At 46.9% G+C, this 17,555-nt stretch overlaps 1 protein-coding gene across 1 annotated transcript in view; it reads right to left on the reverse strand.

Moving 5' to 3' along the window:
* Window positions 1–17,555, reverse strand: part of CREB3L2 (cAMP responsive element binding protein 3 like 2) — a 105,649-nt gene that overhangs the window by 13,661 nt on the left and 74,433 nt on the right. The window contains exons 3-7 of the mRNA XM_077828003.1: window positions 7,031–7,197; window positions 5,219–5,306; window positions 3,891–4,072; window positions 3,041–3,187; window positions 1,970–2,028 (exon numbers count right to left, since the gene is read on the reverse strand). Of these exons, the coding sequence (XP_077684129.1) occupies window positions 1,970–2,028; window positions 3,041–3,187; window positions 3,891–4,072; window positions 5,219–5,306; window positions 7,031–7,197 (643 nt within the window). The remainder of the gene's footprint in view (window positions 1–1,969; window positions 2,029–3,040; window positions 3,188–3,890; window positions 4,073–5,218; window positions 5,307–7,030; window positions 7,198–17,555) is intronic.

Consider the following 17,555-nt stretch of genomic DNA (forward strand, 5'->3'; position numbering starts at 1 on the left):
AAACCTTTGCAAATCTTGACGTATTTGACCTCACACAAACCCTGCAACTGCTACCCCAGGCATTTTACAAGTATTGGAGAGCTCTGCTAGTTGTAATGTTTGGGAGGCGTTCTTAGCTTAGGTCCAGCTCATTCAGTACTGGCTACAGTTATTTCTTCCTGGCATAGACAGGATGTCCTGATGAGCCTCCTAGTTCCATCCCACCATGCAGGGCTCCATGTCTGAAAATTCCCAGAAGCCTTTCTTTCCAGGAACAATGATGTAGAGCAGGTGCCAATAAATATCGGTATTCTAAGGCGTGTGGTTTATGGCCCTGCCACAACAGCTCTGACAAACACTGCTGCTACATGCATACATTTCTGTGGCCGAGGCAGCCACAGCTCAACGCGCGGCAGGCAATTCAGTGGCACAAGGACCAGGAAGTGACAGGGAGGGGCCCCGTCTGCAAGCATGGCAAGAGCCAGCAGATCAGAGCAGGGCCTCCCCTGTGGGATTGGAGCCGCTGTGCGGTGAGTGCGGGACAGGTTCACTATGCAACCGCCCCCCCACAAGGCCTACCACTACCCAGAGGCAAAACGGACAATCCTGACTCTCTTCTGAGGGCTTCCTATGCCCCAGAGGCAGGACCCGAGACCCCCGCATTTCACCCCCAGGGGCAAGACTTGAAGTCTTGTCCCCCATCTTCTCCCTATTCATTTTAAATGATGTGCCGCAGCTCTGATTGCAAGGATGAGACAGACATCCGTTTCATGCAAACCATATCTCTGACACTGTGTCCCTGATAGCATAGACACCCCTGAAAGATCACAGAGCCCATGTCTCTCACCTTCACAATGTGAATAAACCATGAGATTTATGTCCAAAGAACATTGGTCCTTTCCAAGCTGCCATTAGAGATCACCAAAGAGACCACATTGCATCATATTTCGTAGTGCGAGTAAGGTGACCAGACTCTCAAGAGAACAAACCAGACTCCCATCTCAGTCTCTTCGTGGAGCGGGAAGGTGCACATGGGAGAGCTTTGCCATGTGTTTGGGCGTGGGACGGGGGTGGATGGGAAAGAGGCTTTCAGGGGTTTGCCCTGGGAGTGCAAGACTTTCAGCAGGAGACAGAAAGAGCAGGGGAAAATTGAGATGGGGGCTTCCCCAAAGGAGGAAGGAGTTTAGCAGATGTGGGTCAGGCCCATCTGGCCAAGGGCACAAGGAGAGATAAGGAAAGATTCAGGATACTTGGGAGAGGGACTAATTTGGGGCACAAGTCTCTGTAGGAGGATTTGATGCTTCTTGCTAAAGCAGACTGCCTGCTAACGTGCTCCTTCTCCACCACCTATCTCAACTCCACCTTTACACCTATTCCTGCCTCTGGGTCCCCACCTTCTTAAGAAAAGGAATTTATTCATTCAGAGCCCAACTTGGCCTCGACACCGCCTGCCAAACGAACCATGAAAATCATGCTATGTATCCACATCACATACCAACTACTGAAACGCAGCCATGGACGTATATTATTTTGCCTTGGCTTATTTAAAATCCAACTAATTAGATCTGTTAGCATGGTACCAGGATTTGGCCAGGGCCCTTTTTGCGTTCGCTCGTTCACAAATAGTTGGAGGAAGGTGTAAAAAGAAGGTTTCGCACAAAAGTAGCGAGGCAGCTGTACAACAGGAAGGGGAGCATAGCCAACCTCAGAAAGTAGGAACCAGTTTCCTCAATGCTATGTTAACATCAGAAGACCTACTACAAAGTACCAAGTGTTGACACAATAGTATTTGCCAAACATTAACCATATATACACTTTTATCTGTAGGACCCAAAAAACCCCCGGCCTCTTTCCTGGAGATAAATTCTGCCTTTAGTCACCACTAGGTGGCAACTGAAACACATTGTGCAGGAAACGCTCACAGTATCAACCCTCCCATCTCAACAACTGTGTCATTGGTTTATTTGAAAGGGGAGGAAGGCTGGCTTACTTTTTTTCCAGGCTGTCCATGTATTCTTTCTTCTTTCTCCTACTTTCCTGGGCAGAGATCTAAGAGGGACGGGAAACCACCACACAAAACATCTTTATAGCAAAAAGGAAGCCACAGGTAAATCAATAAACTGATTTAAAACATTGGCATTATTAAATCCAAGCCTGTTTGCCGCTCTTTATTTTTTTCCCCCTTGGCAATCAGCCCTAGAATTTCTTTGCCAATTCCCTATCCTAGTGCAAATACAGTCTAAATAAAAGCAGTAAAGTCACTTCCCTAATTCTCTAATTCTAATTAATAACTCTAATTCTCTTTACCTTCTACACTACATCACCACTCAGACTTCTCTTAGAGAAGAAATTCAGCGGGAGGGATGGGACAGGGGTTTACAAACACACCAGGCTCCATTTTTAACGCTGGATAACTAATACAAGCCCCTGTGCAACCGCACCTGCAAAATACCTGAGGGTGTGCAAGATCTGTACAAGGACAATTTAGGTGGTCAGGTTAGAAAACTTGCCCTCTAGCCAGCCATTTCCCTTGCTAAAGGAAAAGCAAGGCACTTAGAATATTTCAGAGAGTCCTGGCATAAAATAGCTAATTTAAGGCCCTGGAATTGTACTGCATGTAGAGTATGGCACAATGGTGCACAGAGGATTTAGAAGCATGAAAATGGTGGGTAGAAGTCTCCTTCACCAGGTAGAGGGGACACAGAGGCTTTGTCTAGACAAGGGAAAAAAGGGGTGGCTTTCCTTAAATGGAATTAGCTGACATGATTTCCTACACCACTAGCACCTAGTATAGGCATATATTAATATTTTTACAATTGTGTTAGCTTTAATTGCTACTCAGATGCTATGGTGATGAGCAAAACAAGTACCTGGACAGACAGATAGGTACTGACTAGAAGGGTAATTTAAGTGGTAAGTAGCAGGGGATAGAAGGAAGAGTATCTTTATTAAAAGATAACAGTATCCTACAGCATTATGGACCGTTTTTATAGAACTGATGTAGCCTTATTGTATGAGACATGAGAGGGGACCATTCAGCAGAGCTGCATCTTAAAATTACCTTGTTCTTTATTTTCCTGCGGATTTTCTTCAGTGCTTTTTCCTCTGCCTTTGTCAGGGGCAGTTTTGTAGGAATAGGGTACCCCTCAGCTATCAACGTCCTCTTCTCTTCCTCCGTCAAGATCAGTGGACCAGTCCCCTGCAGCTTCTACATGTACCAAAGGGGTGGGGAGAGGCAAAGAAAACAGGAAATTCATCCAGATTAGTGGATCCCAGCACAGCTGTGCTGTAAGGCATCAGTCCCAGCAAGTTTAACGCCAGCCCTGGTGACCCCATTAAAATGGAGTTGTGACCCACTCTGGGGTCCCAACCCATGATTGGAGAACTGACCAATGATGAGTATTTATGAAAATCCCACCCTAGAGTTGATCACCTACTGCCTAAAGACAAAGTGGCAAGACATCCACTGTGATGCAGGTGATCACATGGGTCATTAATCTATCAGAGCAGAGTAGTAGCTGCAAGAAAGTATAAAGGAAAAGCTTGTTACACAATGACAGGTTTCAGAGTAACAGCCGTGTTAGTCTGTATTCGCAAAAAGAAAAGGAGTACTTGTGGCACCTTAGAGACTAACCCATTTATTTGAGCATAAGCTTTCGTGAGCTAATAAATTGGTTAGTCTCTACGGTGCCACAAGTACTCCTTTTCTTCTTGTTACATAAGACACATCTTTTCACTGCAGACTCCAGCTCCAGACAATCAGTGGGGAAGCCGAAGCCCAACTACTTGATTTGGAGTTTCAGCCAGAGTCTGGGAGGCTCCCTAAAAGGAGCAACAACAAACTAGAAGTACAGAAAAAGTAAAACACCAGGTAACAAAAAAAGTTGGGAAAAAAAGTCACCACAACTTACATGTGGTGCTGTCAGGAGAGGCGAATTGGAGAGTGCTGAAGCCATGCGTGATGTCACTTTAGCTGTGGCTTGTAGTTGGACAGGGCTTGAAGGTGGGAGGAACCTGGTTGGGCTTTGCCCTCCCTCAGAGTCACTGCCATGGCTGCTGGGAGGGGTTGGAGGCAGGTGCAGGGGATCCATTGCTAATGGGATGGGAGAAACAAAACAGGAAGTGTTTATCCTAATGAAAGCATTTGGAAGCTCCAGGAGAACCAACAAATCAAAGCGGCTTTAAAACTAGAGGCGAGTTAGCACGGAGAACAACTTGTTCTGAAGGCCCTGGAGTGAGAGAGATTCTCATGGGGAGACTTGTAAATGTGCAGCTGCCCCAGCCTTCCAGTTGTACAGCACTTAATTACGGGTTTGAAACGTATGAAGTGACCTTTCCCAATAGCTCACCCCTCTTAAGGAGCAGGGTTAAAAAGAGTACCAGGTCTGAGGATTTCTACTTCCTCCCCAAATGCTCTGTGGTACAAAGTACACTCCTCCAATACGTGATATCTCCTTCACTCACGAAGCACTATTAATGGAGACAGCGTCCAGCCAGTGTTTAAACTCCGCTAAGCCAGCAGAATACCATCTGTTTTTCTTACTAATTCAGTTCTAACTTCACTGTGCATTAACAACAACTATTTGTTCTTTGTTCCCAGGGGCATCCACAACAGGCACTGTATGAACAGGGAGGAAAGAGCCAGTCCCTGCCCTGAAGAAGTTGACAGTTTAACAGCAGATTGTTTGGAGGGTTTAGTAGTCTAGTGCTACTGGAAGGCACCAAATAGATAACCCTCATCACTGACATTTTTTATTCATCCAGAGTAGTACAGCACAGGTAACAGCAATATAAACTTGTCCCACACAGTGCCAGCCACACTGTCAGAAGACAGGGCACTGGGCTAGATGGCCCATTGGCCTGACCCAGTATGGCTATTCTTTTGTTCTTAAGATACAAAGTAGGAAGAGTCAGTTTCTGCTATGCTCTTCATAATTCCAAACACCTCAATCAAGTCCCCTCAAGTTTGCCTCTTTTCCAGGCAAAGTAATCCTAGGTCTCAAGGATTCTACTTCTATGCAGTTAACTGTGCAATCAGTAATATGTGATAGATGGAAGGGATCATTTTCTTTATGAAAAACAAAATTTATAAGTGGGTCAAAGAGGCTGGTTTCTTTAGCAGCCTGAATCAAATCCCTAGAAGACAGCAGCCATGCTCTGGAGATTAGCAAAGGTGGCTAGAAAGCCAAATAGTTCAACAGAGCACACTATGATCATGTTGGGTTGGTAATTAACAAACCTTCCTTAGAAGACAGGTTCAGGAACTGATCTACTTCATGTGGCTCCAATTTTATCTCAGGAAGAACCTTCTGGCCCAATGGTTTCATCTACAGAAGGAATTAAAAAAATAAAATTTGAGTATAAGGAAACAAGGGAAGCTTCTCTGTAAGTGACCAGACCTCTTTCCCGCCCTTCTACTCCAAGATTTTTTTTTTTTTTTTACTGCTTCTCTGTAACTTATTAACTCAGGTCAATGAGACCATTACCCTGAAAAACAGCTGCTGGGGCTTCTCTTACTGATATAATTAGTTAAATAAGAGATTACGTCTCAGGACGACGTTTCAGACCGACAGGTAATGTGCATTGCACTCAAATTACTTCTCTTGGAAACAGAGCTGGCCCAAGCATTTGCTGGACCAACGTGCAAAGGCTTTGAGCAGGGTTTCTGCAAAAAAAGAAGTATTCTTTTTGGTGGGAGGAGGGTTTGGCACAATTGAGAGGATGTCAGGAGAGTTACCATCCGGAAGGGGCATCAGGGTTCTTGTCAGGATGAGCTGGGATATGGGGCCTAAATTCATTTTACAAAGTGGAGAAGGAACAAGCAAAGAAAGTTATAGGCCAGAATTGGAAGGGGATACTGAGAGAGATGGAGCCCCCACAGCTGAGCGCAGGGCTAGAGTGAGACCTGCTTTGTGATCCTGTAATTCCTGACCTGAGTGAGTCAGTCATGCTCATTGGAGTAGCCAATACAGCCAGAATCTTACTGTGTAACTTTCTGGCCCAAAGCAAAAGTAAAAAATCAGGACCCAGTGAGTTTTTAGAGTAATGTGGTCCTGGTCTTGCTTGTGATATTGTGGCACCCAACTATAGTAGTGGCACATGCTGGAGACTACGAATTCACACAAACTACAAGATGGTTATGACAGTCTTCAATCTTTCAGCTTCCTGTGAAGTGAATTAATTTGCACACAAGCACTTCTGATAAGCCACCAAGCAATGAAAGCCTGGTTGTGAACATGGCCTGCCCACACTGCAGCTGGAATTACATCATCCTGATGGATTGGACACCCTCCACCACCACAGGGGCGAGAAGGGAGGAGCTGAAAGAATAGGCCTTTAAAGCAGAGTTCTGGCTGATCAATAATTCTTGTAACTTATTTTCATTGACTGAAGCATATTCAAACTAAGCCCTGGTGAACATTCTTTGCCTGTTGAACCTGTGGTCACAAATGTATCAGGAGTGCTCCTTACTAGGCCTGCTGGGCTGGAGGCAGCAGCAGGCCAAAGTGTTGTAAAAGCTGAATACACTGAAAACCCAGGTAAGTGGCACAGCTGACCTTACAGTGGTATGGAAGTTCTCACTACAAGCGCTGGCCACCCCACATAGGTGTTCTCCTTTGGGTTAGGGTGAGTTTAAACAGCCTTGAGGCAAAATCATTGTGGATAACGGATGATGTGCATCTTGCCACAGATTCCATGGGGTTAACTGGTTAGCGATTCTAAGTGGGACTGATTCATCAGAGACTAGATGTTCTAGAGATGCGTGAACCCCAGGCTTTGACCCTGTCCAGAAGAGGCTGTAAGTATAGAAAAGCAAATGGTGCAGCCGGTAGACAATAGTACCAGAGGCTGAATTAGAGAGACATCATTTGAAAAATGGGCACTTACATTATTGTTGGAGACTGGCAAACAAGAGACGACACCAACCCATAATGTATTGCATGTCTGGAATTCTCAGACCTTCACACCAGAAAGACTACACTGCAGTGCAAAGCTTTATGGGAACCTGCATCTATCTGGACAGGCAAAAGAATAGAAAATATGCAAGTACCATGGCATCAGATTGCAGCTGGGGTTCTTCGCCTTCCAGGGGCACAGGTGTGATGGTGAGACTGACAGAGGGGGTAAGGCCTGGCGCCTCACACAGCACGGGTTCAGTTTTTATTGTTGCTGAAGTCAATTCCGCACCCAGACACCATTCCTCATTTTCCAGGTCAGCTGGCAGGGAAAGAAAGCGACCACCACACATTTAGATCAGAGATAGAACATAAAAACAAATCAAAAATGAAACCAGCTCCACCTGTCCCTGACAAAAGAAAACCAGAAAAGGAGGCATTTAGCTCATTGTTATTAACAGAACCCTGTACCTATTTTCAGCTTATTGTTCCATGCAGACAACTGGGCCATTTCATAACTGTAACCTAACCTTAGCCTTGGGATATGGGGATAAGTGGTGAGATGACAGAGAGCGGGTAATCATCACCATATATTGCTGAAGGCTGCTAACACATGGTAGAACAAGACTAAACAAGCCATCAGATAAAGCAGCCCAGGAGTAGCGTTCTACACAGGCTAATGTCAGTTTTGTTCCTTCTCACACAGTGCCTGCGTCTGGGCAGACTTTTGCTCACCCTGGTGCTTGTAGTCATTACACAACTGCAGAGACTGAATGACATTTTTGGGAACCAAGAAGCTTTTGCTCTTCCAAAATGAAATTTCTCTTCCCCAGTGTTTTATTTAATTAGCATAAAAGGGGATAATAGCTTTAATGATTTCATAGGAGTATTGGTGACATCATGATTATCTCAGCTTCCTCCCCAGAGCAGCTGGGAGTCACAGCATAAGATGTGCACTTTGACTGGCAGCAATTAAATGTACATCATGTGTTGGCAGAGCTATAATAAGGCCCAGTTTATTGAAAGCTTGGCCATCAAGGGAAACTCAATGGTATTCAGCTGGCCAAGCTGGATTCTTTGCACTGAGGGCCAGGACTTGGTGGGGGTGGCAGTATCTCTACTTCAGTAACACTCTGGTCAATGCATGTGGTGAATCAGAGCATTTGGGCAGAGAGCCATGCTCTGCTTGCCTTGGTCTAAAGAACGAGTTAGCCTGCTCTAGAGTCATGAGTGTAAGGATGATACGTCAGGAGGATTCCCACTTTTAACACAAGCCCATCAAGAGCCCAAAACAACCACGCTACTACCACCACATATATCTATGAATTCTTATCATTGCATCCTGCCCAAAGAAATTACCACTGGTGTTCCGCTGTGTAAGCTATTCATCCCCCCTGTGCCATGTTTCTGGTTCAGAGTGGCTGCATTTCAGTGGTGGGATAACAGTACTTGTGAGAGTCACGCTAGCTAAATCAACCAGTTAAAAACTGAGCTGGGTAGCATGGATATCTATCCAGGCAAAGGATTTTGCTCTTTCTGCTGCTTCCCTAGCCCGACTCCACACACACACACGCTCATTACACATATAGAAGCAACAGGAAAAGCAAAAAGCCTTTGCATGCCTATATATTGATGCACCACGGAAGCTCAATTTGTAATGGATTGATTTATAGCTAGGGCCCTACCAAACTCATGGCTATGGAAAACACGTCATGGACCGTGAAATCTGGTCTTTTGTGTGCTTTTACCTTATACTATACAGATTTTATGTGGGTGTCCAGCATTTCTCAAATTGGGGGTCCTGACCAAAAGGGAGGTGCAAGGGTGTTGCAAGATTACTTTAGGGGCAGGTTGCGGTATTGCCATCCTTAATTCTGTGCGGCCTTCAGAGCTGGGTGGCAGGAGAGTGGCGGCTGTTGGCCGAGCGCCCAGCTCTGAAGGCAGCACCCCGCCAGCAGCAGTGCAGAAGTAAGGGTGGCAATATCATACCATGCCACCCTTACCTCTGCACTGCTGCCTTCAGAGCTGGACGGCTGGAGAGTGGCGGCTGCTGACAGAGGGCCCAGCTCTGCAGGCAGCAGCGCAGAAGTAAGGGTGGCAATACCACACCAGGTCATCCTTACTGCTGCGCTGCTGCTGGCGGCAGCTCTGCCTTCAGAGCTAGGCCCCCAGCCAGCAGCCACCGCTCTCCAGCTGCCCAGCTCTGAAGGCAGAGCCACTGCCAGCAGCAGCACAGGATTAAGTGCAGCAGTACCGCAACCCCTCCTACAATAACCTTGTGACACCCCCCCCCACCACACACACCCCCACCCACCCCTTTTAGGGTCAGGACCCCTACAATTACAACACTGTGAAATTTCAGATTTAAATAGCTGAAATCATGACATTTATGATTTCTAAAATCCTATGACTATGAAATTGACTAAAATAGACTGTGAATTTGGTAGGGCTCTATTTATAGCATGCCACTCACAAGTACTGTGAAGGCAGTATCACTTCACCAGGGACTGAAACACAGCCTTTCTGAGCTAGAATCATGCAATACAACAGTGACAAACAGCTTATACATCTGAACTGGGAGTGGGAGGGAGGGGAATATATTTAGGCAGAACAAAGTTACTGGAGTTCAGCCACAAATGGGCAGTCTCCATCTTCATTTCGCCCGCTGGTATCAAGACTGCACACAATGTTGCTGGCAATTGAGTAACTGGAAGGAGGGAGACAACATACAGTTTTGATACTAGTCATTACTTTGTGGTGTAACCTAACTTACACTGCTGGAAAGCAAGAGATGTAATTTGAAGAAAAACACCGAGGGGGTTAAAAATGAAAACATATATCCTGTAATCAGAAACTTCAAACAAACAGCCACCCCAGCTCTGCGAGGAAGAGTAACTATAGAGAGAGTGAAGACATTTTTTTTTAAATGTCTATATTTTAAGCTGCCCCGAAGACTTCAGACATAAACAAACAAACATACATACATTTAGAGAAAAAGGCAATTTGTCGAAATTTCAACTCAGGATAAAGGACACTCTGCTTTCTCAGCCCTTCCCCTGACACACTCTCCCCTTTCCCCCGTCCACAGCCTTCCCCACCACAATGAAAATTTCTATTGTGCTGAAACAGAGTTCCCTTCAGTTTAGTGTGTGTGGATGATTCAGATTCTTAAAACAATATTCTCTGCTTTGTCTGGACCTTAAATATTGTGACAGGGTCGGGCCAAATGGCTACAGGAGAATGAACCTATTGGAATCCGGGAAGTGGGCGGGCAAAGCCCACGCACTGCTAAAGGATCCCCCTAGCCTAAGAGGGGGATCCACAGGACCTGGACACCAAATAAACATGGGGAACAACTAATGAAATAACAGGGACAGGGGCGTGGTCAAAGGGTCAAACGAAGGGAACTGAATGGGGACACCGAGCAGAGAACCCCGGACAGCGCCCGCTGCTCCTCAAAGGCATCAAGGGAGTCAGTGGATGCCGCCCAGAGGAACTCTGCCCGGATATGTGAACGGACGGAGGATCGGAAATAGGCCCCACAGTCACAGGAGACTCCATCGGCCAACCTCCTCACTCTGGTGAATGATCCTCTTGGGATCCAGGAAGTGGGCAGGCGAAGCCCACCCCCAGCCTAAGAGGGGGATCCATGATAGAAGGCAGATATATTAGCCCCAGGTTAAGTAGGTCCCTTTTCCCTGGGTCAGGTAACAGGGAAGGTTCCAGAACAATGAGGAACTTTCTGGAAATAATTAAGGCAGACAGGCCGATTAGAACACCTGCAGCCAATCAAGAAGCTGCTTGAATCAATTAAGGCAGGCTAATCAGGGCACCTGGGTTTAAAAAGGAGCTCACTTCAGTTTGTGGTGCACGTATAAGGAGCTGGGAGCAAGAGGCATTGGGAGCTGAGAGTGAGAATGTGTACTGTTGGAGGATTGAGGAGTACAAGCATCATCAGACACCAGGAGGAAGGTCCTATGGTGAGGATAAAGAAGGTGTTGGGAGGTTTGAGGGAACCTGGGCCCGCCCTCTACTCCAGGTTCCAGCCCAGGGCCCTGTGGAATGCAGCTGTCTAGAGTGCCTCCTGGAACAGCTGTGCAACAGCTACAACTCCCTGGGCTACTTCCCCAGGGCCTCCTCCCAACTCCTGATCAGATACAGGAGTAGTTGACCTGGTCTGTGGGTTCATGAAAACGGCAAAACTGAGGGCTGCCGTGAATCTCCAAGGCGAGCAAATCCGCCCAAAAGTGCAAAACCCACCAAGGTAGAGGAGGAACTTTGTCACAATATCCTGTGGCACTTTTCACCAAAGCAAATCTTTTCGTATGAATTCTGCCAAAATGTTCCCTCCCCTCAGCTATTGTGGCCACATTTTAGTGCTGTAGGGTGTAAACCACTTCAGGATCCTTTGGGAGGAAAAGCACTCTGTTAATTTACATTCATAATGAACTGAAGCAGCAGCCTTGAGTGTTCTTCTGAGACATAGCACATCACATAACCAGGAGGCCCTGCCCTCTAGGCTGTACTTGGTGATTATTAACAATTCTAAATCACTGATTTCACAAGGGCTTGGCTGCCATGACAGAAAGAGACATTTATCATTCTTAAAAATCATCGTTTTGCTGCACTGGAATCTCCAGAGGCCTCAGTAACAACCACTTAGTTCTGCAGAAGTTATTTGGAATTATTCTAGACCTGAAAAGCCAGTTTAACCAGTCAAACACTCATCAGGGCATGGATAGTTTAGCATTGACGTACTATATTTAACCAGGAAATTATTATAAGGAACTTTCTCTAGCTCTTTTCTTGACAATCATCTCATATATACACATAGGGAATTCTTTTGAAAAAGTGTGGAACTGAAAATGCACCCACCTGATCTCCCCTCTATTACATCATATCTCAGAAAGCTACAGGTATTCTCCTCCCCTGTCCCCCACCACTCCAGAGCAGAGTGCATCAGTGTATCTTAAAACCAGAGGCGAAAGTAAGCCGGTACGCCCTGTTACGGCGTATCGGTAAGAGCCGGTGTGCCGTACCGGGACCGGCTTTCCCAGAGGGCAATTTAAAGCCCTGGGGTAGCAGTGGCGGGAATTTAAAGGGCCCCGGTACCGCCCCGGGCCTTTAAATCCCTGCCGGAGCCCTGCTGCCAAAGCCCTGGGGTAGCAGTGGCTGGGCTCTGGAGTGGATTTAAAGGGCTGGGGCGGTAGCGGCGACTGGAGCCCTGGAGCCCTTTAAATCCCCAACAGAGCCTGGCTGCCGCTACCCCAGGGCTCGGGCAGCAGGGCTCAGGAAGAGATTTAAAGGGCTTGGGGCTCTGGCAGCTGCTACCAGAGCAGAGCCCCGGGGTAGTGGTGGCATCCGGGAGCCCCAAGGCTCCTCAGTGATTTAAAGGGCCTGGGGCTCCGCTGCGGTAGCGACAGCTGGAGCCCTGGGCCCTTTAAATCGCCCCCGAGTCCCAGGGTTCCCAGCCGCCTCTGCAGCTGGTAGGTCGGGAGTGATTTAAAGGGCCCCAGGCTCCCAGCCTCCACTACCGCAGCTGGAGCCCTGGCCCTTTAAATCAAGATTTAAAGGGCCCAGGGATTTAAGGCCCTGCCACTTCCGGTTAAGGCCACGCCCATTGCTCAGGACTCCGGCATACCGGTAAGACCTCTGACTTACTTTCACCACTGCTTAAAACATTTCATTGTCATCTTTGCTACAAAATCTCTTCCTAAGACTTCCAAACCCTGGCTCCAGAGGACCGCGTTATACTGAGAGTATTGCTGCTAGCCCCTTCTCTGTTGGCTGCTAGCACTCTCGCGAGCTAGCAGTGTTCATTGACACACCAGCGTTCCATTATGCCTCAGCTGCACCAAGGATTCCAACAATGGGCCCTCAATGGATCCTTCCAGCCCACCATAGATTGATATTGAGCAGTAATGAACCTAAGTGCACATTATACCTCCTAGCCTAAATTTTTTCTTCTTCTGGAGACTTAATTTTACACATGGACTTAAAGTCATTAGTAAAGCCATGTAATTTTTAACCTCGCCTCTGGTGGACATTTGTCCATTTCTTAAAACCACCCCCCACTGTGTCTCAATAGGGTGGTTTTAAGCAATGCTGTTCAGACTTTAGGTGCATTGGCAGAGGTAGGCGGGGCCACTACCACTGGAACAGCAAGATGGTGCTAAAAGGCCGGACCGATATGTTTGCAGAGCTGTACGCTGCTCGGTACTTGCCTGAGTACTACAATCCTCCGCATTCAAATGTACCGTCACTTAAAAAAAAAAAAATAAATAAATAATGAAGGCTGAGGACATCTGACAAGTGACGTTGCAGCCTGAGTGCCAGCAAATAGCAGGAGATGAAGCTCATACTGTAGCGGACTCAAAGCTTTATAGGAAAAACACCACCCCCATCTCCACCGAAAGAAAATGAGAACCCACTCCGCTGTGAACCAAGCAGTGCCCTTTACTCGATAAAGAGCTCGTGCCTGTTTAAAAACCCTCACATGCTGCTGAAGGCAGCACTCATAGCAGAGTACAATATCCTAACTCAGTGGTCTGATTTACACACTCTTTTCCAGCCTCTGAAAGGTAGCTGGCCCCTGTCTGTATGAATAACTGTTTCCTTGTGCTCCCTGTTCCTCCCCCACCTCACAAGCCCTGGTTGCTCAGCATTACTCCTGCCACCCCCACTCAGCACACCCAGAGGCAGACACAAGCCCCGTTTATTAAGTCTGTAATGTTCGATGTCAACCTCACCACCCTCTACCCCACCCCCATCAGGTGAGAGGCTGCATTCATCAACAAATAGTTTCTTTTACAGACTTGCAGATGGTTTTCCCACCCACCTCCCACTGCTACCACCAAAGATAATGAAACCAAAGCCACTGAAGCAGTCCTGACAAAGGAGGCACTGTTTGGTAATCAAACTCTGGGGTACTTTTCAGACTGGCAAAATTTAATAGAGGGTGGGGGAGTGACAAAAGTACAGTGATCACACTACAGCTGGGGAAGTCAATAAGCACACTGCAAGCCAAACCTGGACTGCCAGATGCTTTTGAACGGAGCCCAAAATGTTTTTATTTACTTATTTTCTTTGGAGTCTTGACCTTGACTATACCTTGACCAAGAAATTTGGACCTTGTCAAAAAAATAATTGATTATCCCTGCACTACAGAATTAAGGTTGCCAACTGTCTAATCACACAAACCCAAACACTCTTGCCTTGCTCCTACCCCACCCCTTCCAAGACCCCACCCCACTCACTCCATTCCCCCTCCCTCACTTTTACCAGGCTGGGGCAGGGGGCTGGGAGGAGGTGTGGGCGCTGGGGTGGGGCTGAGGGTTTCAGAGTGTGGGAGGGGGCAAGCTCTGGAAGAGATCTGGGATGCAGGAGGGGGCTCTAGGATAGAATTTGGGTGCAAACCCCCCTCCTGCACCCTGAGCCCTGACCCTCCTCCCACATCCTGAGCCCCCTTCTGCACCCCAGCCCTGACCTTCCTCCCAGAGTCCACACCCTGTACCCGACCTGCCGCCCCAACCCCCTGCTCCAGCCCTGACCCCCCCTCCCAGAGCCCACACCCCAACACTCTGCCCTAGCCCAGAGACCCCTCCGGCACCCAAACTCCCTCCCAGAGCTTGCACCCCAACCCTCTGCCCCAGGCTCAGCCCAGAGCCCCCTCCCACACTGCAAACCACTCGTCCCCAGCCCAGAGCCCACACCCCCTCCCGAACCCCAACCCCAACCCAGTGAGAATGAGTGAGGGTGGGGGGAGAGTGAGCAACAGAGAGGGGGGCATGGAGTGAGGGGAGAGGTAGATCCTGGGTTGCCCTTAAATTCAAAAAGTGATCTTGGGCATAAAAAGGTTGGAGACCACTGATCTAGGATGATTAAAGCACTGCACCACTGCGACAGAGTTCCCTCTCCATCTCTGAGAAGTGAGCAGTGAAGCATTTATTTTGGAGTGTTGAAGTGGGAAAGGACTTCTTTTCACAAACAACATTTTGCTCTGAATTAATAGGAATGGACCAGGTCTATGACAGTGCAGAATTAGCCCCATTTTATGCAGCCTTCATTTCATTAATTCAGTATTTAATGACATATAGAGATTAACTTGGGCTTTGATTTTACAGGTGTCTCCACATAGTTTTGTTTTGGTTTGTTTGTTTTTAAAGAGCCCATTAGAGAATAACACTGCCTTGGTAAAAACAGGATGGATATTATTTTGAGGCAACCCAACTTCAGCCTCTCTAACTAGAAAATTGCAAGATGGTTTTTGCCACAAATGCCAAGTCTCACTTTTAGTCAAGGCAAGTTGCTTCAAGTCCAGGAGCAAGCACAAAGCATTCCTGGGTACAGAAGCACAGGGAAGAAGGCAGGTGCGCACCAAGGATAATCTCAGATGCACGGCTGTTCAGGGATTAGGGGAAAGAATGTACGGCCACCTGGCCACAGTTTATCAAATGAACAGCTAGTTAGCTGATCCCTGTGCTGCCTTCACTTCTCCCTTCACACCCCCCCAGGAGGCTCCCAAGGTGGAGTCTGACAACAAAGTATTTCATTTTCCTCGGGGGTCATAAAACTCCCGCAAGGTATAAAGGCCTCAGCCTCCAGGTTCCTGCTATACGCTGCTCTCTTTTAGTGTGGCTATTTGTATTACATTAGCACCCACAGGCCCCGGTTAAGATCAGGGCCCCACTGTACTAGGTGCTGTTGGTAGAAAACATGGTAAGAGACAGCATCTTCCCCGAAGGGGTTCACAATCGAAGCAAACAAGATAGAAAAAGGGCAGGAGGGGAAGGAGATGGAGAGAGATTTGCCCCATTGCAGGTCAGTGATAGAGTCAGGAATAGAACCCAGGTCTTTCCCATCTCCTAGTCTGCTGCACTATTCACTGGTCCATGGTGCCTCTCAATCTTGCGTTTCTATCTCCTACTACTTTTTGGGAAGGGTTGGGAGATATTTCCCCCCCCCCCATCTAGCTGTAGTAGCAAATAAGGCCTTTTCTTGATGTTTAAAACTCTCAAAGAGGACCTAACTCCCCAGAAGATGATGCTATGAGCCACCAATGTGATATGGCTGTGAAAAAAGTTAATGCGGTCTTGGGATGCATCAGGCGAGGTATTTCCAGTAGAGATAAGGAGGTGTTAGTACCGTTATACAAGGCACTGGTGAGACCTCATCTGGAATATTGTGTACAGTTCTGGTCTCCCGTGTTTAAGAAGGATGAATTCAAACTGGAACAGGTACAGAGAAGGGCTACTAGAATGATCTGAGGCATGGAAAACCTGTCTTATGAAAGGAGACTCAAAGAGCTTGGTTTGTTTAGCCTAACTAAAAGAAGGCTGAGGGGAGATATGATTGCTCTCTATAAATATATCAGAGGGATAAATACCAGGGAGGGAGAGGAATTATTTAAGCTCAGTACCAATGTGGACACAAGAACAAATGGATATAAACTGGCCATCAGGAAGTTTAGACTTGAAATTAGATAAAAGTTTCTAACCATCAGAGGAGTGAAGTTCTGGAACAGCCTTCCAAGGGGAGCAGTGGGAGCAAAAGACATATCTGGCTTCAAGACTAAGCTAGATAAGTTTATGGAGGGGATGGTATGATAGGATAGCCTAATTTTGCCAATTAATTGATCTTTGACTATTAGCGGTAAATATGACCAATGGCCTGTGATGGGATGTTAGATGGGGTGGGTGGGATCTGAGTGACTACAGAGAATTCTTTCCTGGTGGCTCGCTGGTGAGTCTTGCACACATGCTTGGGTTTAGCTGATTGTTATATTTGGGGTCATGAAGGAATTTTCCTCCAGGGCAGATTGGCAGAGGCCATGGGGGGTTTTCGCCTTCCTCTGCAGTGTGGGGCATGGGTCATTTGCTGGAGGATTCTCTGCACCTTGAAGTCTTTAAACCATGATTTGAGGACTTCAATAGCTCAGACATAGGTTAGGGATTTATTACAGGAGTGGGTGGGTGAGATTCTGTGGCCTACATTGTGCAGGAGGTCAGACTAGACTATCATAATGGTCCCTTCTGACCTTAAAGTCTATGACTAAGATTTTAATATGCTGTGAGAGCCTCTATCCACATGCCCCACACAGGAACGTCAGACTCTGCTTAGAAATTATTCAGAATCCTACCTTCATGGGAAGCCTCTGTAACAGTTCCCCAAACCCAGGGCTCATGGTTAAGGTTGAAATAAACTGCAATGCAGGAAGCCAACACTTTGGCATAAGCTCATCAACTCCTGGAACATAGCTGCTATTTTCATGCTATTGTCTACATATCTCCCCAGGCACATGTGTGCTCTGTCTAGGTGGAATGCAGCAGGTTCTTATGCTTTGCTCCTTATTCATCAACTTAGAAAAGCACCAGAATACAGTCAGCAAAGGTTAAGTAAATGGTTCACAGATCTATACATAAAAAATTATTTTTACAGATTCGCCCTGAAGATGCTCAGTGTAGTTTACAACTTTTATGCAGAATTTAATTCCATCACAGATTCTGAAAATTCCAACAGACACCAGGCATCCCTCGCACATATGCTGCAAAATAGCTACACTATGTGTTGCACTCATATTACTAGACCTTTTTGGATTGAAGCTTTCAAAGAACATGCAGTTTTGTAGATAACCTACAAATATACAGAAAAGGTTCTGGAAAGAAATTATTATATTTTGCA

Source organism: Eretmochelys imbricata, chromosome 1 (assembly GCF_965152235.1).
Source record: "Eretmochelys imbricata isolate rEreImb1 chromosome 1, rEreImb1.hap1, whole genome shotgun sequence".
Classification (NCBI taxonomy): Eukaryota; Metazoa; Chordata; order Testudines; family Cheloniidae; genus Eretmochelys; species Eretmochelys imbricata.